We start from the raw sequence: 26517 nt of genomic DNA, 5'->3' as shown, positions 1-26517 counted from the left end.
CTATCTGGTTGGGCTCAATGTAATCATAAGCATCTTTAAAAGTAGAAGAGGAGGGACTTCCCTGGTGGCTGAATGGCTGAGACTCTACCCTCCCTACACAGGGGGCCCAGGTTTGATCCCTGGTTAAGGAACTGGATCCCACATACCACAACTAAAGATCCCATCTGCAGCAATGAAAGATCTCCCGTGTCACAACAAAGATTGAAGATCCTTCATGCCACAACTAAGACCCAGCAGAGCCAAATAAAGTGGAAGAGAGAGGAGGAGAGGAGACCAAAGGCAGAGAGAGAGTCAGAAAGATGCTACACTGTAGTGGTGTAGAGGCTTCACTCTCTGTTAAGAGGGAGGAAGGGGCCATGAGCCAAGGACTGTGATGCTTCCAGCAACTGGAAAAGGCAGTGTGTTAGTTGCTTAGTCATGTCTGACTCTTTGTGACCCCATGGACTCCACAGTCTCCTCTGTCCATGGGATTTCCCATGGCAAATACTGGAGTGGGTTGCCATTTCCCTTTCCAGGCAATCTTCCCAACCCAAGGATCAAACCCAGGTCTCCGGCACTGCAGGCAGATTCTTTACCATCTGAGCCACAAGGAAAGCCCAGAAACGGCAAGGAGATGCTTTCCCCCCAGAGCCTCCAGGGGGACCCAGCCCTGCTGACACCTTGATTTTAGCCCGGTGAGAGCTGTATTGCACGTCTGACCTACAGACTGTACAATAACAGACATGTATAGTTTAAGCCATTATGTGTGTGGTGGTCAGTTATGGAAGCAACACAACATCACTGCGGTAGGGATAGGAGTCACCCAAGAGTCCCTCAACTAGGAGGAACCCGAGGTCACTTTCTACGGGCATGGGCAGAGGACCAAGCACAGGGGAGCCTGGACAAGCCCAAGGATCGGTGTAGTTGCTCTGGGGTCAGAGGACAAACCATCCTCCTTGAAAAGGCAGAACCTGACCCTTGTTCTAAGAATGCCCATTCATCTGCCCGAGGTGAGCAGCAGCTGTCTGCAGAATGACGCTGGCCTCCCAGGTTGCTAATTAGATATTACAACGAGGAGACCCACTCACCCCTGCAAAAGGGCTGAATAATTCATAGCGGACGAATTTGAATGAAGCAGCAGAAGGCAAGGAGCCGAACTGGGTCACGCTGGCCCAGCCTGCTAGAGCAATTCAGCTATTAGATCATTTTAAAACAAAAGGGACGAGCTGTTGAAAGGATTAATTATTGGCTTCTCAACTCTCCTGAAGCACAGTGGCTAAAAATCATTGCAAATCGATGTCTATTAAACTGCCTTTGAATATTCCAGCCCTTCAGGAAAAGAAACTTTTAGAAAAGCAGAAACGAGGGGAGGGGGGCTGAAAATTCTAATGCATTGGGATAAACGGTTACTTGGTCCAGAAAATGGACTCTGCTCCTTGTTAACAGAATGCCCCCAGCAGCTCCTAGGAGCAATGAACGGGTAGTATCAAGATCTCAGAAGCAAATTAAGCCAACACCTCGAGCCCAGGAACATGACCCGGGGAAGTAACAGAATAAATCACTCGAAAGTCTGATAAATTGAATGCAAGAATGAAGGCTGCCTCAAGCTCATTTCCAAAATGACCTGGGTTCCCTTTCCGCAGGCCCAAATCTGCTCCCACGAGGAACCAGACAGATTCCTTGGCCCACCCACAAATGCCAAGGCCAGATCAGGCCAACCCCATGCTGGGCTTCAGACCCCACAGCTCCTCAGCCAGTGTCCTCTCCAAACCAGCCCCTCTGGAGTCTGGGTGTGTGGTAGGAGGAAGGGCTGGGCTAGCAGAGCAAGAGCAGAGCCAGCTGGGATCCACAAGCACTAAGCTGGCAGCTTTCTCTCTCGGGCCAGCAGGAGGATGGTCCACCCGCCCTTTTCTGCTGTAACATCTTGTTGGTCTGAGCTGCCATAACCATAGACTGTCCCTTTAGAGGTCACTCAGAGATGGCAAATGGAGTCAACACAGCTAGGAGTGGCCGTCTGAAACAAGCGCTGTTTAGGAAGGCTTCTAAAGGCTTTCGGAAAGTGGTGGCGTGATCTGTGACAGGGATGCCTGCCCTGAGCACTGATGGGTCACCCACACTTGCCATCCCAGAATCCAACTCAGCCATATTAAGGAGAAGGTAACTGAGTCCCAGAGAGGAAAAGTGCTTTGTCAAGGTCACACAGAAGGTGAGTGTGAATGCCATGACTAGCTCTCCAGATGCCCCTGGCCCTTCTCATCAGTCCTATGTCACAAAGGCCTATATAGTCAAAGCCATGGTGTTTCAAGTAGTCATGTATGGATGGACCATAAAGAAGGCTGAGCACCAAAGAATTGACACTTTCGAACTGTGGTGCTGGAAAAGACTCTTGAAAGTCCCCTGGACTTCAGGGAGATCAAATCAGTCGATCTTAAAGATCAGTGACCCCTGCCCCCTGGAATCCATGCCCTTATATGATTCCCTCCCCTCTGTGTGAGTTGGACCCCGTAGCTCACTTCTTAGAAACAGATTCCAGCAGAAGCAATAAAAAATCTGACTTGTGAGGTCAGGTCCCAAAGAGACCCCCACGCTCTCTCCCTAAATGGTTATGCTGAAGCTGCCATGTTGGAGACGTCATGTGGCAAGGAGCACAGGTGATCTCTGGCCATCAGGCAGGAGGAACCAAATCGTCCAGAACCACACACATGAGCTTAGAAGTGGGTCCCACCTCACTCGAGTCTCCAGATGGGTCTGCAGCCCTGGAAGACACCTTGGCTGTGGCCCCTTGAGACACTCTGAGGCAGAGCTGTCCTAAGTTCCCAACCCACAGAAATGGTGAAATGATAAATATTTGTTACTTTAAGACACTAAGTTTCTAGGTAAATTGTGATACAGCAATAGATAATTAACACAGTGATGAGTAAACTCTTTCAGCATGCAGACATGAGTCTGGGCTCTGAGCTTGGCCCATGCAACTTCTGACTCTGATGATAACCATCCATTTAAATGCTCTTCTCTGCTAAGTGTTGTGACATGAACCCCCATAGTTCTCTCTCCCCCTTCTCTCTGAAATGTGTTTATCCAAGGATCATTTTTAAAGCTGAGAAGGACATGAGACTTCAAGCCATCACCCTGCACAACCACATAAATAGAAGCAGGGAACAATTGGCTGTGTGTGTGCAGAGTCCAGGGCCATCTGGGTTCTGGTGAGAGAGTCATAATAAAAACACCAATAACATGTCATCACTTCACGGCAAACAGAAGTGGAAAAAGTGAAAAAACATTGACAGATTTTATTTTCTTGGGCTCCAAAATCACTGTGGATGGTGACTGCAGCCATGAAATTAAAAGATGCCTGCTCCTTTGAAAGAAAGCTATGACAAACCTGGACAAGATATTAAAAAGCAGAGACATCACTTTGAAGACAAAGGCCTATATAGTCAAAGCCATGGTGTTTCAAGTAGTCATGTATGGATGGACCATAAAGAAGGCTGAGCACCAAAGAATTGACACTTTCGAACTGTGGTGCTGGAAAAGACTCTTGAGAGTCCCCTGGACTTCAGGGAGATCAAATCAGTCAATCTTAAAGAAAACTAACCCTGAATATTCATTGGAAGGACTGATGCTGAAGCTGAAGCTCCAGTACTTTGGCCACCTGATGTGAAGAACTGACTCATTGGAAAAGACCCTGAGGCTGGGAAAGGTTGAAGGCAGGAGGAGAAGGGGATGACAGAGGATGAGATGGTTGGATGGCATTACCGACTCAGTAGACATGAATTTGAGCAAACTACAGGAGATAGTGAAGGACAGGGAAGCCTGGAGTGCTGCAATCCATGGGGTCGCAAAGAGTTGGACATGACTTAGCACAACAACAAGTGCTCCACACACTTCAGCCACAACAGGTGTTTCCCTATTATAATTCCCATTATACAGATGACGAAACAGGCTGCTAATAAGTGGCAGAACTGGGTTTCAGATCCAATTTGGCTCACGACCACCATTCACTTCAGCATGCAGTCTCTAAACTGACCCCAGGAGTCTCAGACTCAGCACTGCTGACACTTGGGGCTGGATGATTCATGTGAGGGGCTGTCCTGAGCATCACAGGATGTTTACCAGCATCAGTGACCTCTACCTGCTGGCTGCCAGTAGCAAGCTTCCTCCCTCCCACCAGAAATGTCCCCAGACATTGTCAAATGTCCTGGGCAGAGAGGGGGAGGGGTGTGCCAGAGTCACACCCTGTTGAGAACCACTGTTCTCAAGTATGGGAAAAATCAGCACAATCTCCAAGACCCATAAGGGTGACCCTGTAAATGGTTCTGCTCATGGTCCCACAAGCCTTATGAGTCAGAAGAACAAACAGGCTTTCCACTCAGACAGACGGGGTCTGACTCCCCACTTGGGAAGGTCCTCCAACCTCAACCTCCCTGTGCCCACCTAAGCATGCCATCAAATGTGGTATGTCTGTGTTGAGGACAGCTCTTTGGCATCAAGAGCAGCTGTGCCTCCCCACCCAGGCTCGTCCAGGCTCCACACACACTGGGCACAAATGAAGATGTCCAGGGACCTCCCTCCCTTCTAGGATGGACCCATCATGGGGCACCTGGGGGCCCTCTAGAGCCTTACAATCATTTATGCCAAGACAATCAATTAACCGCTCCTTCCATGATTCCAGGGCAGGAAACGTCCAAGTGTTGAGTCTTCTGTCTGCCATCAGGGCGCACCATTCCCTCACCCAAACTCACGGTTTTCTGATTGAAATTCACCCTTACAAATGTTGCTGTGCTGTTTTTCCCAATGAAATCAATAGAATCCAATTGATCTTGGCCCCATTTTGCATTCTTCCTATAGCTCTGTGTGGGGGGAGCAAGTACATGAGTACACACACATACACACAAACACACACATACACACACACACCAGGTGCTCCCATGCACTCTCTGGGAATCACACTAGTTATCTAAGACACGTGTGACTTGTCTCTCCGATTGGATTAGGGGCCATGTTTTCCACCACCTTTGTAACTGCACGGTGCCCAGTACAACCCATGCATGCAGCAGGCACTCAAGAGAGACTGGCAGAATGATGCTAGGCACACTGGAATTGCATGTCAACGCCCCCTCTCCTGGCCCCACCTGCCAGTCAGCATCCCTGATGAGACAGGCTGCCCCTGGTAGTTTCCACGCCACCTCCCCTGAGACAGCACTTCAGTCTGTACCTTCACGATATCATCTCGCCCTCAGAGTTAACAAGACCACTATCACAAACCAGATCGAACCCAGGCACCTCCCTGAGTCACAACCAGAAAGTCAAGATACTAAGCCAGCTGCCGGTTGGAAGCCACTTTCCAAGCCAATTAGGGATAATTTTAGGAGTAGGTTCATGAGATGCAGCATCAAATGCTCCCCTCTGAAAGGAAGGCTTACCATAGGATCAACTTCTTCAGAGCAGAAGTCTCGCTGGAAAATTATAATGAACACTTGACGGTGCAGAGAAAACTGTTCCACGGGGTTATAAATACTCCCAAACGTCCCACTATTCCGGGTGGTTAAAAAATTATTTTCAAGCACTAAAGATACTGAAGTTGGGGGAAAAAACCTCAACTGTGAGTCAGAAAGACCTGGGCTCTGGTCCAACTTCCATGGGGCTGATTAGCTGAGTGACCTTGGGTGGGTCACATAAACTCTAAGACTCAGTTTCCTTGAGTTTAGGGAAGTGGCTAGACGGCTGGGTGGGAGAAAGAAGGGCTTCATTTAATACATGACTCTTTCCCTCTGGCTCTCGCTCTCTCTCTCTACCCAAGATTTGCCCATTTTGCAGGGCTGTTGAAGATCCCCTGGAGGGAGGGCCTAGCTTCCCGCAGCCCCAGCGCCCGGCCGGATCGAGAGGTTTCGGAGGCCGGGCGCGGGCAGCTGTCCAGTGTTGCGGCCACCGGCTGCCCACCTGCCCGCCTCAGCCCCCTTGGCCCCGCCTCGGGAGCTTCAGCTGCCCCTTGCTGTGCAGGTTTGCTCCGGAGGGTCAGCGGGTGGCGCTGCGAGCGAAAATTCTTATTTAAAAAAAAAAAAAAAAGAAGATCCCCTGGAGGAAGGCATGGCAACCCACTCCAGTATTCTTGCCAGGAAAATGCCATGGACAGAGGAGCCTGGCAGGCTGCAGTCCATGAGGGTCGCAAAGAGTCAGACAAGACTGAAGCGACTGAGCACTAGCACGTATGAGGATTAAGGGCCCAGATTTGAAGGGGCTTTGCGAGTTATCAACAGCCTATGAGGTACGCAGAAACCTTCAGTACCAGTGTGTGGTCTGCGCTCGAAGCAGTTTGACAAATTAACATAACATAAAAGAAACTGGATAGCTAGAAAATGCAAATAAAAATTGAAGCTGTAGTTAACCCTTGGCTGCGAGCATTTACCATTAGGAAAACAAGCACCTCCTAAAACTCCAGGATAAAACCCAAAGTTATGCTGAAATTGACTCTGAAACATGTGCATTTAGCATTCTTTCACCAGGCTGTGTACCCTCATCAGCTTTGGTTTGGGCTCCTCTTAAATCCTGTTGTAGCTCTTGAACAAACAACGAACAGCTTAAAGCCACAGCCAGACGCTCCCAGGAAAGGACCCCAGACCTGCTCTCTCCGCTCACCTGCCTCACTACACCCATCTCAGTGCCCCAGTACCCAATGTCGTGAACTGGGAATGCAGAAGAAAACCCCGGCAGACTCGTGGAATTCTCCTAAACTGATGGCCATGTTACTCCTGAGAATTCAGATACTCCTCTGTAAAGATGAGGCCCTAACACTCTGGCAGGAGGTAAACTCACAAAGCAATGACCTTAACTTCGTAAATTAATTCCAAAGCACAATTGTTTTCGATCTTCATTTAAAGTCAGCCTTTGTTAATCTAGATTTAATGACATAGGAAATGGAAATTCCCTTAATAAAATAAGTTATGAATATTTATCATCCCATTTTACCTGAAAAATTGAATAATTCATCAATTAACTTTACTATTAATTATTTAATGCAAAATTAATAAACTGCGAAACTCTGCCATACCCCTGCAGACCCTCTGGCACTGGGTAAGGAAATTAAACACCAGAGAAATGGCATGACTATGGGTAATTCCAGACATACCCCAGTGGGATAATAGGGGGCTACGGGTGGAATTTTTCTCCAAGAGGAAGAATTCTCACCTTGGAATGCTGTACCACAGCCAGAAAAAAAACCTCAAAGTTTGGCGATTATTTCAAAAGAGTGGTTCTCTTGTGCATCCGCCTGTCACCATCACCATCATCAATATTTTTTTCACACATGTGTGGATGGACTGTGATGTGAAGCCAATCCAGCCACAGATCCCCTCGCTCTGGAGGTCCTGTCCTCCCCCGCGGCCTCAGACAGGACCCCGGTGTGAGGAGGATGGGTGGAGAGGGGAACAGAGTACAAGGGACAGAGGGACAGGTGGGAGGTGACGTCAGCTAAACGCTGAGCAGTTGAAATTAGGGAGAACCACAGCTTTGAGTCACTGAACACCCAGCTCATCATGGAGCCTGGCTCACTGAGAGCTCTTCTGACTCTCCAAACTCAGAGGGTCTGTCCCTGTAGCAACAGGACACTGATACTTTCCACTAGATGGAGACTCAGTCTTCTCATCATTAAAATGCGCATCCACAGACGCCAGTGCAGGCACCCTCCTGTTTCTCTCCTTCCAGTTCATTCTCTACCTCCAGGGTGCCCAGGACGAGGCTATCATCACAACTGCTCATTTAACTGCCCCATGGGGGTCCTCACTGTCCAGCGCTGTCCCTGAACCCTGAGCTTGGTCTCCATGCCTCTCCCTAACCTCACCCCCACCTGCTTCTCCCCAGCTTCACTACCTAGGCTGCAAGGACCTTCTGTCTACTCCCACACTCTCCTGGCACCTTCCCACCTCAGATCTGTACAGACTCCTCCAGCACGGCCAGGAAAAACATGCTTGCCTTCTGCCCCCATCATCCCACCCAGCACACACACATACACGCACACACACATACGCACACACACACACACACACACACACACATACCCATCCTTCAAGTCTCCATCCAAAGCTCAGCCCCTCCGGAAGGCAGTCTGACCGTCCCCCCCACCCTGCCTGCTGGAGAGGCAGCCTCTCACTGCACCCTTGCAGCATCGCCATGGGTGTACACCATCTGTCTCATTCGCGACTCCATCCCCAAAGCCCAGCATGGCACCTGGCACACCATGAGCAACCAGAAAGCGTCCACTGAAGAAAGAGATGAACAGAGCAGACCAACAGCATGAGAGGTGACAGCTGGATTCAGGAGTAAAAGGTTCACATGCAACCCCACGGGAGAAGACGATGGACGTGCAAAGAGAGCACCGTCAACCCCCAGATCCAGGGGCAGCATCTCCCGGAGTGGGTGGACAGAATTAATTATTGAGAGCCTGTGACACAGAGGTAGGAGATCACATGTGTGTATGTGGGTGTGTGGGTCTGTGTGTGTGTGAACACATGTGGAAATAGCACATATCCCTGTGTAGGCCAAGCGCCAGGATAGGGTGACCTGTCTCCTCTGCTCTTGCTTCTCCATTGCTGGACACGTTTTGTGATTTCCTAATTTCACTGTCTTCTTCTCCAGCTTTCCCAAATGCCTGGCAGGGCTCTGGTCTCCCTGACACCTCAGCCTAAGTGCCATCTGCCCTTCTATGTACAAATCCAGTTCCACCACAGTCAGAAAGTTCCTGTTCCTGAAGATTTCTCAAAAAAAATAAAAATAAAAAACATGATCCCAAATTCCCACAGACCTGGTTAGGGCAGTGATGGGACTCACAAAGCAGCCAGTCAGGAAGCACCTTGTCCAGTCCCCTGCCCTTGGCACAGCCAGAAGCCCTTGCCCAGCAAGCAACTATCCCAGCCTCAGGCTCCCCTCTGCCCCCTGAAGTCACCTCAAATTAAACAGCTCAGTCAACCCTAAGTTCATCCATCCCGGATGAGGTCAGGGTTGCCAGGAGAGAAGAATTCCTCTCTCCTAGGAGAAATTTTCCTCCACCCAAAATGTTCCCATGGTCCATCTTATTAAATCATTGAATAAAAAGATGAAAATTTTTCCCAGAAATTTTTTTCTCCCACAAGACGGCCATGAAATGGACAGTGTGGGGAATATAGTCAATAATTATTTAATATCTCCGTATGGCGTGCTGAGATTCATGGGGTCGCAAAGAGTCGGACACGACTGAGCGACTGATCTGATCTGATCTGATGGTGACGTACAGTACTAGACACTGGTGATCAGCGCAAAACGTATAAAAATACGGGATCACATGCTATGAAACAGGAACTAACTCAGTGCTGCAGGAGCAGGAGCTACTAACACAGTGCTGCAGGCTGATTCTACTTCAAAAGCAAACAAACGAACTCATGAAAAATGAGGTTCAACTCATGGTTACCAGAGGTGGGGAGTTGGGCACAGGGGGGAATTAGATGAAGGTGGTCAAAAAGTACAAACGTCCAGTTATTAAATACAATAAGTGCTAGACATGTAATGTATATGTTAAATATAATTAGCACTGCTGCTGCTGCTAAGTCGCTTCAGTCGTGTCCGACTCTGTGCGACCCCATAGACGGCAGCCCACTAGGCTCCCCCGTCCCTGGGATCCTCCAGGCAAGAACACTGGAGTGGGTTGCCATTTCCTTCTCCAATGCATGAACGTGAAAAGTGGAAGTGAAGATGCTCAGTCGTGTCCGACTCTTCGCAACCTCTGCAGCCTACCAGGCTCCTCCGTGCATGGGTGCCGTTGCCTTCTCCATAATTAGCACTGCTCTATGTTATACACAAAAGTTGTTAAGAGAGTAAATCCTGAGTTATCGTCACAAGGAAAACTTTTTTCTGTTTCTTTAATTTTGTATCTACTTGAGATGAAGGAGGTTCACTAAAGTTACTGTGACAGTCACTTCATGAACTATGTAAATCAAACCTTATGCCATATGCCTTAAACACATACAGTGCTGTGTGTTGATTATATCTCAATAAAACTGGAAGGCACAAAAGAAAAACACAACTCAAGTGGCCAAGTATGTGTTGTGTATGCATGTGTGAGGTGTTGTGTATTTGTATATGTTGTGTACTTAGGTATATATGTATAAGTGTGCGTGTGTGTACTGGGTATTTCTGAACGTGTATATGAGTGTTGTGTGTGCATACGTATACACGTCCATACATGTGTGTTATGTTGTATATTTCCATGCATGACTGTACATGTGTGTGTGTGTGTGTGCTTCTGTGTACATGTGTGTCTGTGCACATGTCTGTATTATGCATGTGTACATGTGTGTATGTGTATAAACACACACCATACAAATACTCATGTGCAAAGCAGGATACACAGTCGAGTTGGAGAACTAAGAAAGATACCCTTCCTTTGTTTTTGGCTGATTTTGAATTTTTTAAACCCCACAATAAAAGACTAGACAATCTAAGAATAGCAAAGATAGTACTACCTCTTAGCCAGAGTGAGAAAAGTGGGAGAATCTCCAGCTGATTTGAGAATTACTCATCACACAGAAAATGATGAAGTGCAGAAGTGATCTGTTCTGAGAATACGACTTCCAGCCTCCCGACCCCACAGGCACTCCCTCTCCCCACAACCAACATTGATTTATTAGATCAGAACTGACCCAGGGCAAATATCAGACACCAATCCAGATCAGTAACAGAAACACCAGACAATCCTAATTTTCCAGATTCGGGAGAAGGAAGTGAAGATGATAATAAACTGGTAGGCCCCAGAAAGAAAGCGAGATTCCAGTGGATGGACTCTCTGGCAGGGTAGGTAAACGCCTATGCATTTGTGCTACTTCATTCTCAGAAATAGTCTTTACTGCCAGATTGCTCTGCTTAGAGATGCCAGCAGGTGTCCCTGGGGTGAGCAGTCTCTGGCAGGGTGTCTGTACCCCAATTTGCATCATGGGCATGAGTGCTAAGTTGCTTTAGTCATGTTCAACTCTTTGAGACCCTTTGGACCATAGCCAGCCAGGCTCTTCTGTCCATGGAATTCTCCGGGCAAAAATACTGGAGTTGGCTGCCATGCCCTTCTCCAGTAGATCTTGAGACCCGGGGATTGAATCCATATCTCTTACGTCTCCCACATTGGCAGGTGGTTCTTTACCACTAGGGCCACCTGTGAAGCCCTGCAGCCCATATGAGAAGCACCCTGCCTGGAGACTAGGCCAATCATGGAAGACACCTTCATAGCCAGGTAGACACAAAAGGCATCAAGGTTCACTATCAGGTGACATGCATGGCATACTGGACGGCCCCAGAAGCCCCCCAGGACTCACAAAATTCCACACAGGGAGAGGCCATGCACCTTGCACCAACACCAGGAATGGCTCTGAGCCAGGGTTGCTGCATTGAAGTGAGCATACTGTTGTTGGAGAGACTGGCTTTGGGGCCACCTCCCTGCACCCAAGAAGTCTACACATCCCAGGGACAGGGTTTCCTGGGTCCTGAGTGGCTGTGCATTTAGAAATCTGAAAACTACATTGTGAGGCATTTCTTTTTACAGACTAAAACAAGAGAAAGAGAAAAAGCAAGACAGTGAGACAGCAAGAAAAACAGAGTGAGCCTAAGAAGAGGAGAGAGAAAAAACAGAGGTGGCGCTAGTGGTGAAGACCTGCCTGCCAATGCAAAAGACATAAGAGACCCCAGGTTGATCCCTGGGTCGGGAAGATCCCCTGGAGGAGGGAATGGCAACCCACTCCAGTATTCTTGCCTGGGGAATCCCATGGACAGAGGAGCCTGGCAGGCTTCAGTCCATAGGGTCACAAAGAATCAGACATGACTGAAGCAACTTAGCATGCACACACAGCTCTCCATCAGAAGGGCTGAGCGGTGGTCAGCCAGGAAGACAGGGTTTCTTGACATGAAGACAGCATTGCACCTCTGATCCAGTGACAGCAGAGGGATGACCACGGTGTAAACCCACAAGGACAGAGGGGGTGTGGATAGCCAACACCGTGGAGTAGAAGCAGCAAACCCTACCTACCATCTAGGGGCCACCAGGAAAAACAAGTCAGTTTGCCTTCAGAGCCCCAGAAAGACCCGTGCACTGGAAGCATCGAGTACTGGAGAAGCAAAGACTCGGGAAGGGAGGAAGAGGAAGATCTGTGCAGGGAACAGATAGACCTCCTAGGGCCCCATGTACCCCACCTGGCCTCTGCCCCCACTGGAGACACATTTCTTCTTGCACAAAGGGACCCTGAAAGACCCCAGACTTGAGACAGCAGAGGAGAGGCAGGCAACACAGATGTAAACCAGGAGAATTCATGACTTGGTGGTGAAATTGCAAGCGCCCTTCCTGCCTGGTTCCCAGACTCCTAGCAGCCAAGCCCAAACCACCAGGCACCTGCGGAGAGATCCTTTCCTGGAGAACCTGAAAGACCTCTCCAGACGCCAGCATCTAGAGATGCAGACTCTAGACCCCCCAGAAGCTGGCTGCCCCCACTGATGAGCCCACTGACGAGAAGCGGCGTGAGAGGACAAACTCTCCTTCAGCAAACAGGGAAGTCAGAAGATAACATCTGAAACTGACAAATCAAGAAAGAGCAGAACAAACACTGAAAAGTCAGGAGGTAAATATCAGAACGAAAAGAAGTGGGCATTCCTGGGAAGTGGGATTGAGCTGTAGAGCAGAGGGCGGCTACTTCTTACAAGGCTTTCGGATCATTTGATTGATTAAACTACATGCATGTGTGCTAAGTCACTTCAGTCGTGTCTGACTCTGCGACCCCATGCACTGTAGCCCACTATGCTCCTCTGTCCATGGGATTCTCCAGGCAAGAATACCAGAGTGGGTTGCCATGCCCTCCGCCAGGGTATCTTCCCAACCCAGAGACTGAACCCAGGTCTCCTGCATTGCAGGTGGATTCTTTACCACTGAGCCACCAGGGAAGCTTCATATGCCCATGTATTTGAGATTAAAAATAAAAAGAGTAAAAGAAAGCAGAGGCTGGAGTCAGAAGCCGGCAGCTGCCTAACCCAGTGAGACACGAGACACACACACCCACTCCCCCGCTCTGCTCCCTCCCAGGATGCACATCCTGGACTTGCACTCCTGGCTCCAGGAAGTAAGAAGGAAGGTGAAAGTTATCAGGACACAAGAGGACACACGAACCCTGCAGTGTGACAAACGCCCCATGCCCACTCGCAAAAAGGGCAGCCACTTAAGGATTTGCAGCGAGAAACCGGAAGGAAGCCCTGGTCTGCTCCCAAGGGCACCAGGGACCAGGGTTCTGGGCAGCCAGGACGCCTGCCTCGGCCCCCTTCCTGGGCACTGAGGGGGATCAGTGGCCTCCCCATCTCCTCTGGCTTTGATGCTCTGCATCCTGTGATTCTGGGAAATGCACCAAAATCTGGGGCAGTCCCACTTTGATACCGTCGAGACACCAGGCATTTCATCAGGATCCAGGTCACAGCTTCTTCCCTACCTCATTCAGAAACTTATCCCAACTACTGGGGCCCCCAAGGCACATGCCCTCCAGGAGGCCAGGGGCACTGAGGATCCTGAAGAGTCCTGAGCCAGCAGCCGCCACCCACTGCTACTTTTGTTCTTTGGTTAATGATAAGACTTTGGACTTTGTCAGGAATTTGCTCAGTGTGTTAGGAAATGCTGGAATGGATGTAACATGACACATCGTTATGCTAATTTGATAGCAGGTTCCCCAGTTCAGCAGAATGCAAAGGTCACCACATTGAAACCGTGGCCGACTTGGTTTATTTCTTCTTTTGTAGGACAGAGTCCCGGAAATGATCTATGTATAGAGCAGACCTCCCAAACTCTGTTCCTCCATAATACCTGCTACACACACACACACACACACACACATACACACACACACACGACCAATCCTCAACTCCCCACTCTGCCTGGCTGGACACAGCTACAGAGGCAGCTCAGGGAATCTTTTTCTTTTAATTGTTATAAAATATACATAACATAAACTTTTCCTTTTATAAGTGCACAGTTCAGTGGCATTAAGTACTGATAAATTCACACCGTCGTGCGGCCTGCACCACCATCCACGCAGAGAACTTTTTCATCCTCCCAGACTGAATTCCGTCCCATCAAACACTAACTTCTTGTCCCCCAACACAGCCGCTGGCAACAGCCATTCTACTCACTGCCTCCATGAATCTCACAGCTCTCAGCATCACCTATAAGTGGGATCAGGCAGTATTCACCCTCTTGTGGCTGGTTTATTTTACCTATCAGAATGTCCTCAGAGTTCATCCACGTTGCTGTCTGTATCTGAACTCCACTTCTTTTTAGTTCTGGGAACGTTTTAATCCCTCAGATGGGATCTCCACGTGATCTGTGCAGCTCCATTCTAGTCACTTCCTAGGAATAGGGGCTTCCTCAAGAAAGTCCTAGAACTGCCCCAAGGAGCAGATGCCCTAGAGGTGGCCAAAAAGGTCACTCTCCTGTGCCACTTACAGAGGTCCTGGCCAAAGCAGCCCACCTGCCCAGGGACTCATCTGGTACTTAATGAGACTGGATTTCTGGGTGGAGCACTCTGCCCACACCTGGTCCCACAGCCCAGCCCCTCTGCTGGTCCGCACAGGTGCCAGCCTGCTCGCCCACAAGCCTGCACACCACCAGGCACACCCCCCATCAAAGCTCCTGCTCCTCTGTGCACAAGCCCTTCAGAGACAACAGAGGTGGCCCTGCCCATGGGGAGCATGCTGTCCCCCTGCGTGGGGGCAAGGCTTCCACATTTGTGATCACCCAATTGTCAAAAATTGATGACAAAGAACCTGGGCTACAGAAGCTGACAGCAAAGAGACTCCCCTAGAGCTGGTGTGCCTGGGGGGCTCCAGGAAGACCTCAAAGCCAAAAGATGGGCAGATTGGGCTAGACATGGGGTATTGGAGGGGAGATCAGTGGCCGAGTAAAAGCCAAAGCAGGGGACACAGAAGGTGTGTCTGGAGAGCAGTAGCAGTGTCCTAACTGCAGTGGGTGCTTTGTGGTGGGGAGTCAGAGAAAATGAATGAGAAAGGGAGGTGGAGGAAATGCGCTAGGACTCCACCCATAGGTTTTCAAGAACAATGATGCGGAAAGGAGTGTCTTAGGGAAACCAGGGGGAGGAAGTCCAGCCTGGAGAGGGATGCGGTTGGAGCTGTTCAGTTACCCAAGACTGATGCAGATGGCCAGGGCCAGGCCACAGAGACAGAAGAAAGTAAGCATGTGAATTATAGTCTGAAACACTGGCAGAACCAGTGACTAATTCCATCCAGGGGAGGAAGACAAAGCCATGGAGGAGGACAAGTGGTAAGCCCTGGAGCCTTTAAGATGAGGTGGCTCTTCTGAGAGCAAGGGAAATCAGAGAGCAGAAACAGAGCCAGAGCGAGGGCAGGAGGAAGAAGGAAGATGATGAGTTTGAGATGATACTATGACAGCCAGGTGTCCAGGAGAGAGTTCAGGCTTGGGGAAGGTCCACAGAGGGTCAATAGTCAAACCCTGTAGTTCTTAAGAGTCCTGGGAGGGAGAACTTTGGAGAAAAGAGCAGAAGACCCAAGACTTGGTCTCACTATCAGCATAGGAAAGACCCAGGGTGGAATATGCAATGGACCTGTGGGGTCCTGAGAGCCCAGAGACGAGGGTGGATCTCCCGCTGAGTCCCTTGGGTCTTCTTGAAACTCAGGTCTCACTTTTCTTCTCCTTTCCCTCCGGACCCCTCCTTCTACTTAGCTCTTTTATTGCTTATTGACCAAGAAGCATTCAGTGTTCATTATAGAAAAATTCTATTATTAGACCTTTAGTGTTTCAGTGTTAAGGTGCTATCTACATAAATCTAATTAATTAGATAATTAATAGCATTTTCCAGCCTCCAAACAAATACAGACAAGATCCCTGGGAAGGAAGTGTTTTCAATTCCATTTTGAGCTTCATGTGTCCCCGACTTTCAAGAAAGGTTGCATGTTTCCCAGGGGAGGAGAAATACATTATTGGGCTTGCTAAATTTTGCAGCCCGCCTGCCTGGGCTCTGCTGGGCTCTGCTCTCTGCCCTGTGGGGGAGCACGTGCTCCTCCACACTGCCTGCAACTCAGAGGCTAGATCAACTCCAGAGGTCAGCACAGGAACCCAGAGCCAAGCTCACCAGCAGAGGGAGGCTGGGTCTCCCAGGTGGTTCAGAATCAATGGAGACGGGAGGTAGAAAAAAGTAGTGGGACCATTTGAGGGGCCACCTTCACACCCCACAGCAGCGGAAGTGTAGCCTCAAAGCTAAGATTGTAGGCTTTGCTGTAAGATAATCCTGGGTTCAAATTCTAGCTCTCACATTTGGCTGTGCCATCTTAGACAGATAATACACCCTTTCTGCATCTCATGTCTGGCAGAGCTGCTGAAGAGACTTAAAAGCCCATCACGGAAGTGCCCCAGAGCACAGCACTAGGAAATCTATACAAAACAAAAATAAAGTGAAATAAAACCAGATCTCTCCCTCCACAACCTTCAGACTCACTCTCATTCATTTCACAAATATTCACGGAGCACCCACTATGTGTCCAGCAGCGCTGCAGGCACTGGAGAGACTCCTTGAACAAGCCAGACCGGAAATCCTTCTCCTTGTGGTACTTTTGGAGGGAAAGGAGGTCAGGTGGTGAATAAGTGAATTAAATAAACAGGGAAACTACACCATGTCTCAGGTAGTGAAGGGCACTCTAGAGAAACAGAACACAGGAACAGAGGAAAGAAATTCCTGCTGGATGGGAAGGGTGTGATTTTTAAAGCATGTGTTCATGGAAGACCTCATGGAGAGAATGACACCGAATCAAGGCCAGAAGGAGGAGCTGGAAGAACATGCTAGATGGAGGGGTGGAATCTCTCCATCCTAAGATTCTAAATTCATCTGGCATGGTGGGGAGTGTGGAGTCTCCTGGGGTCTCCCAGTGGTATTATTATAGTGCTGAGCACACAGGAAGTGCCAAATAAAGACATCCTGAAGGGTGATTTTTCAAGCTACCACTTTCAGAAGGTCCCAGTTGCTGATAATACAATATGGGGCTACTTCAACAATCTGCATGCAGCCCTGTTGTGGTGACAAAGCCGCCCCAGGGGCCCCCAGCCCTGGGAGCCTCCTGCAGCACACCTCATTATTAAACAGGTGAGCGGGGCTCCCGGGACCTTCGCTGTAATTAGGGCAGGATCTGAGCAAGGGCTCTATTTATAACCCCCAGCCATCAGCCAGCCAGGGAGACGACGAGTTGGTCCCTCTGCAGCTCCTATACCAACATCTATATGTGAACTGATTACGACAATTAATTTAATAGGGATTCCTCCACACAAACAATGTATCATTTTATTAGGAAACTCTATAAATGTCAGTGGTGCAATTCATTTTTATTAATTTTCTGAAATGAAATTAGCAGTGGCGGCGGTAGCGGCAAACAGAAGTTGTATTGCCTCCTCATTCAGCAGAGTATTGGTGTCATTAATTCCTTAATACCAGGAGGCCGGTTTGCATGAACTCAGCAGTTAACTGCACCAATTAATTTCAATACAAGAGAAGGGAGGGGTGTGGGGAGATCCAAACTCAACCCAACAACTAATTTAGGAAGGTCCTTGAACAACCACAGCAACTTTTCCGCCTCCTGGGACAAGAAGCTTTCAAGTGTAAACACGGACTGGATGTTATAATACTAATAGGAATCATTCTATCTTTACCCTCTGCTTTCAGAAAAGAAACTCATCCTTCCAAAGCCTGGAGAGATGGTGGCAAGTACGTCCCAAAATCAAGGCCAACAGGAAGCCTGGGGACAGCCCCTTGCAAACAGACCTGCTTGGGCACAGACCCTCATAGCATGCAAAGCAAGATCACCAATACTATCTCATTCAATGCTCGTCGTGACCCAATGAAGACACAATCAACGTTGGCCTCCGTCTCATGTATGAAGAAGAAAAAATGGGGCTTTGAAAGGGGCTGAAACAACTCTGTTAAAGTCACAAAGGTACTGAGTGACGGGGCCAAGGCTCAGACTTGGATATGTCAATATCAAAACCCTTATCCCTTCTCTGCCGCCAGGCGCCCACCTTGTGCCTCGAGACAGGAAGGCTCTTGGCTCTATTTATACTCCCCCAAAGTCAAGTGAGTCAGGCACGACTATGAGTGACATTCACTTCTCAACGGAAACCCGAATTCAGGCTGAAACACGAGGCAGGATCCCCACCCTTTCGTGCTGTCAGGGAGCGACTGAAGCAGGACTCGCGTCCGCACATCTAAAATCAGATGTCTAGCCCAGGATGCGTGACAGAGAACCTCGCTCTCTGGCTAAAGAGAAGCTCTTTCCTTCCACTTAGATTCAAGAGGTGTTTGGCTGAGGAATGAAGGGTGTGTGGAGAGCCTGGAGGCTGCTTGAGATGAGGACCACAGTGGGGAGTCGGGAAATGGTGCCAAGGTGGAAATCAGACAGACTTCCTCCTGCCCAGAGAAACTAGAGCAGCGGTTCTCAAAGTGGGGTCCCCGGCCTGCACCCCATCACCTGGGGCTCGTTAGATATACAGAGGATCAGGCCCAACCCGGACATCCTGAATCAGAAACCGGGGGTGGCGTCCAACATGTTACTGGAGCAAGCCCCCCAGCTGATTCTGATCCCTGATTAGGTTTGGAAATCACTGCCCTGTAAGAAGGTGACTCCAAAGAAAGGAGAGATGAGTGGGCCAGGCTCTCCACAGTACAGGACACAGCTGTGCTCACAGACAGTCGATGGGTACCACATTCGCTCTCCCTGCCCCCACTCTGACCACCCTCTAGCAAAGAATGTCCTTCTTGGCTTCATTCTTTCTGGGCTTGGCCACAGTAATTGCTTTGGCTAATGGATTTGCAAGCAGGTGTGACATATGATGGGCTTCCCAGGTGGCACTAGTGGTAAAGAATCTACCTGCCAGTGCAGGAGACATAAGAGACGTGGGTTTGATCCCTGGGTCGGGAAGATCCCCTGGAGGAGGGCACGGCAACCCACTCCAGTATTCTTGCCTGGACAATCCCATGGATACAGAAGCCTGGAGGGCTACAGTCCACTGGGGCCACAGAGAGTCAATCATGGCTCAAGTGACTTAGCACACATGCACTCATGTGACTATGATGCCACATCCAGGGGGCTTCACTGTGCCTACATGGACTGCCTTGGCTTTTAAGCCCCTGCCATTCTCCATGAGAACCAGATGTCCCAGACAGGGAAGTGAGGGTGGGCAGCAGGGGGTGGGGGAGGCTTCTAGGCCTAGGTCCTACAAAAAGAAGACACATCGAGTGGTCCTGAACATAACTCAAAACCAAAGCCAACCCACAGACCCATGAGCAGGAAATAAACATTTATTGTTATAAGTTACTTAGTTTGGAGACTGTTTCTTACAAGGCATTATCACATCAAAAGCTGATGGATACAAAACATTTGACTTTATAGCAAAGGAAACCATGGCCCCAGAAGGCTAAGAAGTTGAAGAGATCCTACAGAGGGGTTCAGGATGACAGGCAAAAAGATCAGAGTCAACCTCTGCCCCACCTAGGGATGCAAATCTCAGGAACTCACCTCCCTTTCCTCAATATCCTCTGATACACTCTTTCAAAATGGAAATTTTTGTCTTCATCTAATGGATGTGTGTGTGCTAAGTCGCTTCAGTCATCTCTGACTCTTTGTGATCCTATGGACTGTAGCCTCCCAGGCTCCTCTGTCCATGGGATTCCCCAGGCAAGAATACTGGAGTGAGTTGCCATGCCCTCCTCCAGGAGATCTTCCTGACCCGAGGATCAAACCCGCATCTCTTACACCTTCTGCATTGGCAGGCAGGTTCTTTGCCAGTAGGCCACCTGGGAAGCCCCATCTAATGGATGCTAACCAGTAAAAACCTAAATGTCATGAAGAAATATTTTAAAGAACCTTCTAAACTGAGTGAATATCTTTCTTCCGTGGCTCAGAAAGGACAAACAGGTCAAGCGGATGGCCAAGTGGGCAGAGGGCGCACCCCCACCCCTTTCCTGGTCTCCCAGTTAACAAACAGGGAATTTGGCGCTTCTGGCCAAAGGAAACAGACTGGGCTTTCCACCTCTCAGGTTCAAACCCACAGCCCGGTTATCCTGTAAGCTGTGCTCCGGCTAATACCACTCAAGCTGTTAAACATCTGGGCCCATCACCACTAATAGAAAACCTGTGGCAATTGGAAGAGAGTGGCTGTGTTTTTCCAAAGCTCTAGGATGGAACATACCAAAAATGAAAAACTTAGAGCTGGGAAGGAGAAGAGGCTGCCTTTAAAATCAACCCTAAATCCCAACGTCCCCATTCTTCACAAAATGATATCACTCGCACTGACAGAACACACAAGTCAGCTGAATCCTTGCCAATTCCCTCTGTTCCCAGGTGGTGAGATGAGTTTGGTGTCCATGGCAGTCGGCAGGTTCACAGAGGTGGACTAAATAATAAATTGCAAACAGCCATGCCTTTCTGATTGGGGAGATCTTAACACCATCCAGAAAAACTGGACTTTCAGTTTGTGAAACGTGTTGAGATGAAAGTGAACAGTTAAGGTAGTTTCTGTTTTTGAAAGGACGTTTATAGAGAACATCGGTAGCACTTTCCCCAAATAAACTTCCCCTGACAGTCCTGCCTGCCAAGCCTTTCCAAGCACCCAGCTGAAGGATCCAGCTTTAAGCCAGCAGGTTAAAATTTCCAACTTGCATGATGGCAGCTGCACTGGTTTTAATCCATCTGACCGCATTCACTATCACGATCTTGAGCCAATGAATGAGACCTCAGTGTCACAAGCTATCAGGCACAACACAGCATTCTGAACTTGCTCGTGAATGAACTGACCAAACACAGTAATCAATGAAAATCAATACGTTTACTGCACATATTCAAAAACCCATGAAATCTGGGACATTACCTTGTCTTAGGGGAGGTGGTTAGCCATTCTTCGTGTTTCTCAAATGTTATTAAATAAGCTGCAATTTCCTGAAACAGAAGAATAAAAAGATAATAACAACAATTAGCTCACTTCGGATCCTGAGAGGTAAGAAGGATGATTTTATTTTATTTTATTTTATTTATTGCTGTTTTCCCAGCTGCCATCCTCTTTTGTGAGGTTGGAACCTCATCTCCAGTGGAGAAATACTCAACTTGGACTGCGTTTCTATTTTGATTTTTTTAAAAGACCTTTCCATTCAACCTGCCATACTGTAATAATCAAAGCACCAGGTTTCAAAAGATGAGTTGGTGGCAAGGACAAAGATACCTCTCTGTGGAAGGAAAACATCAGACATTGTTCCAGCTTCTAAATGTCATTAATTTGAAGCAGGAGAAAACACACGCCAACAACAGGTCTCCACTCATGCAAGGTCAGAACTGGAAAGTTTAGTCGATCTCCCTCTGAAACTGGAGTAACCTTTCATCATTGTCACAAGGAGCATTGCCTTCTCTCAGCATGAGCCCCGAGCGCCGAGCCAAATCACACAAAGATTAAAAAAAGGAAAGAGAAAGTCATAGTACAGAGACAGAGACGGTGAGACAGAAAGAGAGAGAGAAAGAGAGGGCGTGGGGTGGGGGGTTAACCTTTCCTACTTCTGATAATCTACCGAAGAGCACTTCAGAAAGACGAGCCATGTCAGCAGAGTTTAAGGCAAAGATGGAGAAAATGTGGGCACCTGAAGGTAAATTAAATATTTATAAACACAACAACATCACTGCAGATAGAATTACTGATTTATTAATCATTTCCATAAAAAGCCAGTGGGTGACATCCACATAAGTCATCGCTCGGGCTCCAAGGCATGATATGGCCCATTACTTCCAGCTCCAAAAGGACCTGCTGACGTGAAATTGGCAGGAACTGTAAGTTAAATTAAGGCTGGACTAGTATTCCGTTCCCTTGATCTTGGTGATGATACAGCACGGAGCTGCCGCCCTCGACAACCAGAAAAATGCAGGGAGCCGGCCTCCCTTCTCAATTTCCTGTGCCACTGGGGATGGAGCAACAGTCAGCCTCCTCCAGGCTTGGATGTCAGGGTGTGGACACAATGCCACAGAGACACTAAACTTAGCCTTGAAGGAGAAGAAGAGACACCACCAAAACCAGGGAAACAGGGCAAGTCAATGTAGAAAACACCACCCGGGCCACACAGTGTGACGGTCACAGGCCCGGATGGGGGTCAGGGTCTCTCATCATGGTGGAAACCGGCCACACCACAAGCTAGCCATGACTGCTAACCAGAGCCCCAGCTACATCAGTCCTTTCCCCAAGAAGCTGTGAAACAGAAACCTATGGCAAAAACAGAGTTGCCTTGTACAGATTTCTTTTTTTCCCCCTCTGGCAGTGCTCTGTGACAACCTTGAGGGCTGGGATGGAGTGGAGGGTGGGAGGGAGAGTCAAGAAGGAGGGGACATATGCATACTTATGGCTGATTCATGTTGCTGTACGGCAGAAACCAATACAACATTATAAAGCAATTAATTAGTGGCCACCTGATATGAAGCACCAACTCATTGGAAAAGCCCCTGAGGCTAGGAAAGATTGAAAGCAAAAGGAGAAGGGGGTGACAGAGGATAAGATGGTTAGATAGCATCACCGACTCAATGGACATGACTTTGAGCAAACTCCAGGAGATGGAGGACCGGGAAGCTTGGCATACTGCAGTCCATGGGGTCACAGAGAGTCAGACATGACTTAGGAACTGAACAACAACAATCCTCCAATTAAAAATTTTGAAAAAGACTTCTATTGTTGATTTCAGTTAAAGAAGCTGATCAACCAGATCATTCTCTTTCCTTTCCTTGGACGATGTCTTCCCTAAAGCCTTATCACAGACAGATATCGCCTCCCCAGGCTGGCCCTCCTAACTCATCGTGACAGGGCTGGCTGCCCATCCTCAGTGTTCCCATGGCACCTGGCACCTTCCTCCAGCATGAAGGATTGATCACTCTGCATCCTAATGGCTTGTTTACTTGGATAGCATCCCCCACTGGTCCATGTACTCCTCAAGGGCAGGGACTACGTCACCACTGATACATCCCCAGGATGTAACAATGTCCTGAAAAATGTTTGTTGGATGGATGAATGGATGAGTGAGTGGGTACATAGGAGGGAGGCATGAAGAGTAGGCACTGTAGAAATAAAAGCGCCTATATAAGGGAGGTATATATGCATACACATGACTGATTCACATTTTTGGATAGCACAAACTAACACAATATTGTAAAGCAATTATCCTCTAATTTAAAAAATATTATAAAAAATCACTAAATTTCAAAATACTGAAATTCTAAACTAATGACTTTTTTCCAGGAATAATCCTATTGTCTATAATGCTATGATTTACTTTTTCTAAAAATGTAGATTTCTTGGTGAAAAAAGTGTATATATAAGTAAGGGTGTTTGTGTGTGTGTCCTAAGTATGTTGAGTGTTTCTATACGTTTATTACTTAAGATAGTTGAGTGTTCAGTGCTCAGTCGGGTTGACTCTTTGGGATCCCATGGATTGTAGCCTGCCAGGCTCCTCTGCCCATACAATTCTCCAGGCAAGAATACTGGACTAGGTTGTCATTACCTCCTTCAGGGGATCTTCCTGACCCAGGGATCGAACCCTCGTCTCCTGTGTCTCCTGTATTTGCAGGCAGATTCTTTACCACTGTGCCACCTGGGAAGCCTAAGAAAGTTGAAGCAAGTGCTTAAAAGCAGCAAAACCCAGCGGCTCTGAGACAGACCTTTACTGGTGAGTTAATTAACTCTGGTCACCTGGGAAGGTGATAGAGTCTGACGGTGAAGAGCACACACTCTGGAAGCAAACAAACCCAGCTTGGGCGCTGGCTCTGCCACTTACTCACTGTATGGCCTTGAGCATGTTGCCTGACCTGTCCAGACCTCGGTTTCCTAGGAAACTGAGATCAAACCACCTCATGGGTAGTTGCAAGGAGCGAAAATTCTTAATACCCTGCCTGGCATATAGCAATGCCCAACAATCATTGCTGCCACGATTATGATTAAAAGGTCTACGTGATACAAGCCAGCTCTACAGAGACCCCTGATGAGGTAGCAAGTACCCAATGGTCCAGTCAATCCCCACCCTCTACTGTCCTCCACCCCCAATACTCACCATGAATGCTAACGTCACAGTGACTCTTCAGAGTTAGTTGGCATCAATCCTTCCCCTTTTCTACTGGAGCCCACCTTGTTGCACAAAGCACTGGGAACTAACAGGGGCTGGAGTCAGGAAGTAGATAAACTGGGCCACTTTTTAGGTGCTCATCTTCCTGAACTTCAGTAGTTTTGATATCTGGGGGAATGGTCTACGCCAACTGGAACCCCTGGGACCCAGGCTCTTGCCCAGACTAAGAGCTGAGAGCTAAGTGACCCCTAATAGCCCAGAAGGATGGGGGCACAGAGCACCCCAGCCACCTCTAAATTCATCCCAGTGTTCCAAAGACACAGAGCCCCAAAGAAGGCCTTCGTGAACAGGCAATGCTTGCCCCAACCTGTCAGGGTTGCCCACTACTGCTACTGTTGTGCAAGGAGAGAAATCCCCTGGACTGCTTATTGCATTCACTGTTGACTCTACAAATGTTTATTGTGCACCTAGTATGACCAGCCAGTGAAAAAGACCACATGAAGTCTGCCCTTAAAGAGTTCACAGCTGAGGACAAAGACAAGTCAACGTAACAGTGGGGCTTTCATGTCATCACAGGGTCAACTGTCCTGTCAACTCTGTAACCAGACCCAGTGGCTCTTCTCAGGCCTGCCAAGCTGCCGTGCAAATAAGCAGAGGCCCCAGGGAACCACACCAATTCATGGACTGTCTTCGAGTGCCAGCTACACCCTCCTCCACTCTCAAATTAACAGGGACCCCCCACATACACATATATCCGCCCGGTGGAGCACCCGTCCCCCTTTAGAGCAGCCCCTCCAAGCAAAGGAAACTGAATGCCTAGCCCCAGGCTCCCTATTCTGTGGTGCTCACCTCGGCTCAGACAGTAAAGTGTCTGCCTACAATGTGGGGAACCCGGGTTCGATCCCTGGGTTGGGAAGATCTCCTGGAGAAGGAAATGGCAACCTACTCCAGTACTCTTGCCTGGAAAATCCCATGGACGGAGGAGCCTGGTAGGCTACAGTCCATGGGGTCGCAAAGAGTCGGACACGACTGAGCAACTTCACTTTCACCTTGGCTAAGCCTGAAGCTGGACTGGATTACAAGGGAGCATCGCTCTGCTACTGCCTGACTCCCAGCTGGACTGGGAGTGTCTGGGTCACCTGTCTACTCCCCAACCCAGGCTGCCCAGGAATTTCCCTTTTTCTGGTCTTGGTCTGTCTCATCCTCAGATGGGCAGACCATAGGCCAGACTCTGCCTCCGCAAAACTTAGAATTTTGTTGGGGAGACGGCTAGTCATAACCCAAAGAACCACACAGAATAGTAGATGTTAAGAGTGTTAAGCAAAGTGAGACCCATCACTACTCAAGAGTCATCTGGGTAATGAAGGGGAATGATTTCAGAGGGAAGGAGGATTTCACCATCTGTGTCATCATAACAGCTGATGCTGGCAGAGTGATGTCCAAGGCCAGCGAGTGCTCCAGGACTTCACAAAGGACAGTCTCACTTAATCTTCAAAACAAACGATGCAGTGGGAACTGTGCCCATTTTACAGGTGGGGAACCTGAGGCACTAGGCAGTTCAGTGACTTGCCCAAGGTCACATGGCTACGCTCTGCAGAACTAGAACCTGAATCCATGTGGAACAGCTCCAGAACCCACACTCTCCACCACTGATCAGGATTTCTTAAAAGAACAGCTACAATGTGTTCAGAGATAGGAAAGGAAACCCTGCCCGTGGACAGTCATGCTTCCCCCAGCTCAGACTAACAGCTTCCTGGTCTCTGCTGAGCAGTCACCTCACTGCCCCATCTCCCTTCAGAGGACCAGGAGCAGTGAGACTGAGCATCCGTGAGCAGGATTCTCTCCTTCCAGCAGGATCAGGCTCCTTTTCACCCCAAAACCTGTGTATGATTCATGGGATCATCTATTTTGGTGACAGAAGTTTCCTATATCCAGGAAACATTTGCTTTAAATGCCTTACAATACAGACAAAACAGACAAAGAGAAAGAGACACTCTAGCTGAAGAGGGGAAGGGGTTTTGAAAAACAGCAACTTCAACCCAACTTTCTGGCCCTCCCCACTCTTTCTCTGAGGCTCTACCAACCTAGGGCTCCAAGAAGGACAGATGGAAACACAGATCTGGGCCATCTAATTTGCATAGAGCAGGAAACAGAGGCCCAGAGATAGGGAGGGACTTGGCCAAGATCACATGTTTGTGACTGAGCCAAACTGGGACTCGGGACTCCTCACCCCAGTACAGGGTGCTCTTTCCCTCTCATTTGTGGCCTCTCAAACACAAGCGTGGCCCAGGAAATTCACTGAGTCCTAAAACCAGAAGAGAACATGCCCCAGCGAAGTGAAAGCTGGGACTCGAACAAAATCACATACACAAATGTTCCCAGCAGCATTGATCACAAT

General features: G+C 48.6%; 1 protein-coding gene across 5 annotated transcripts in view; it reads right to left on the bottom strand.

Moving 5' to 3' along the window:
• CAMTA1 (calmodulin binding transcription activator 1) overlaps positions 1 to 26517 on the bottom strand; it is a 967475-nt gene that overhangs the window by 664210 nt on the left and 276748 nt on the right. For all 5 annotated transcript variants that reach the window (XM_086344277.1, XM_086344278.1, XM_086344274.1 and 2 more), the window contains one exon: positions 20906 to 20973. In XM_086344277.1, the coding sequence (XP_086200403.1) occupies positions 20906 to 20973 (68 nt within the window). The remainder of the gene's footprint in view (positions 1 to 20905; positions 20974 to 26517) is intronic.

This window comes from Bos grunniens, chromosome 16 (assembly GCF_055505025.1).
Source record: "Bos grunniens cultivar Pamir isolate PY7600 chromosome 16, Bosgru_T2T1.0, whole genome shotgun sequence".
Taxonomy (NCBI): Eukaryota; Metazoa; Chordata; class Mammalia; order Artiodactyla; family Bovidae; genus Bos; species Bos grunniens.
Note: the sequence above shows the minus strand (reverse complement) of the source record. Positions and strands in the feature narration are given on the sequence as shown.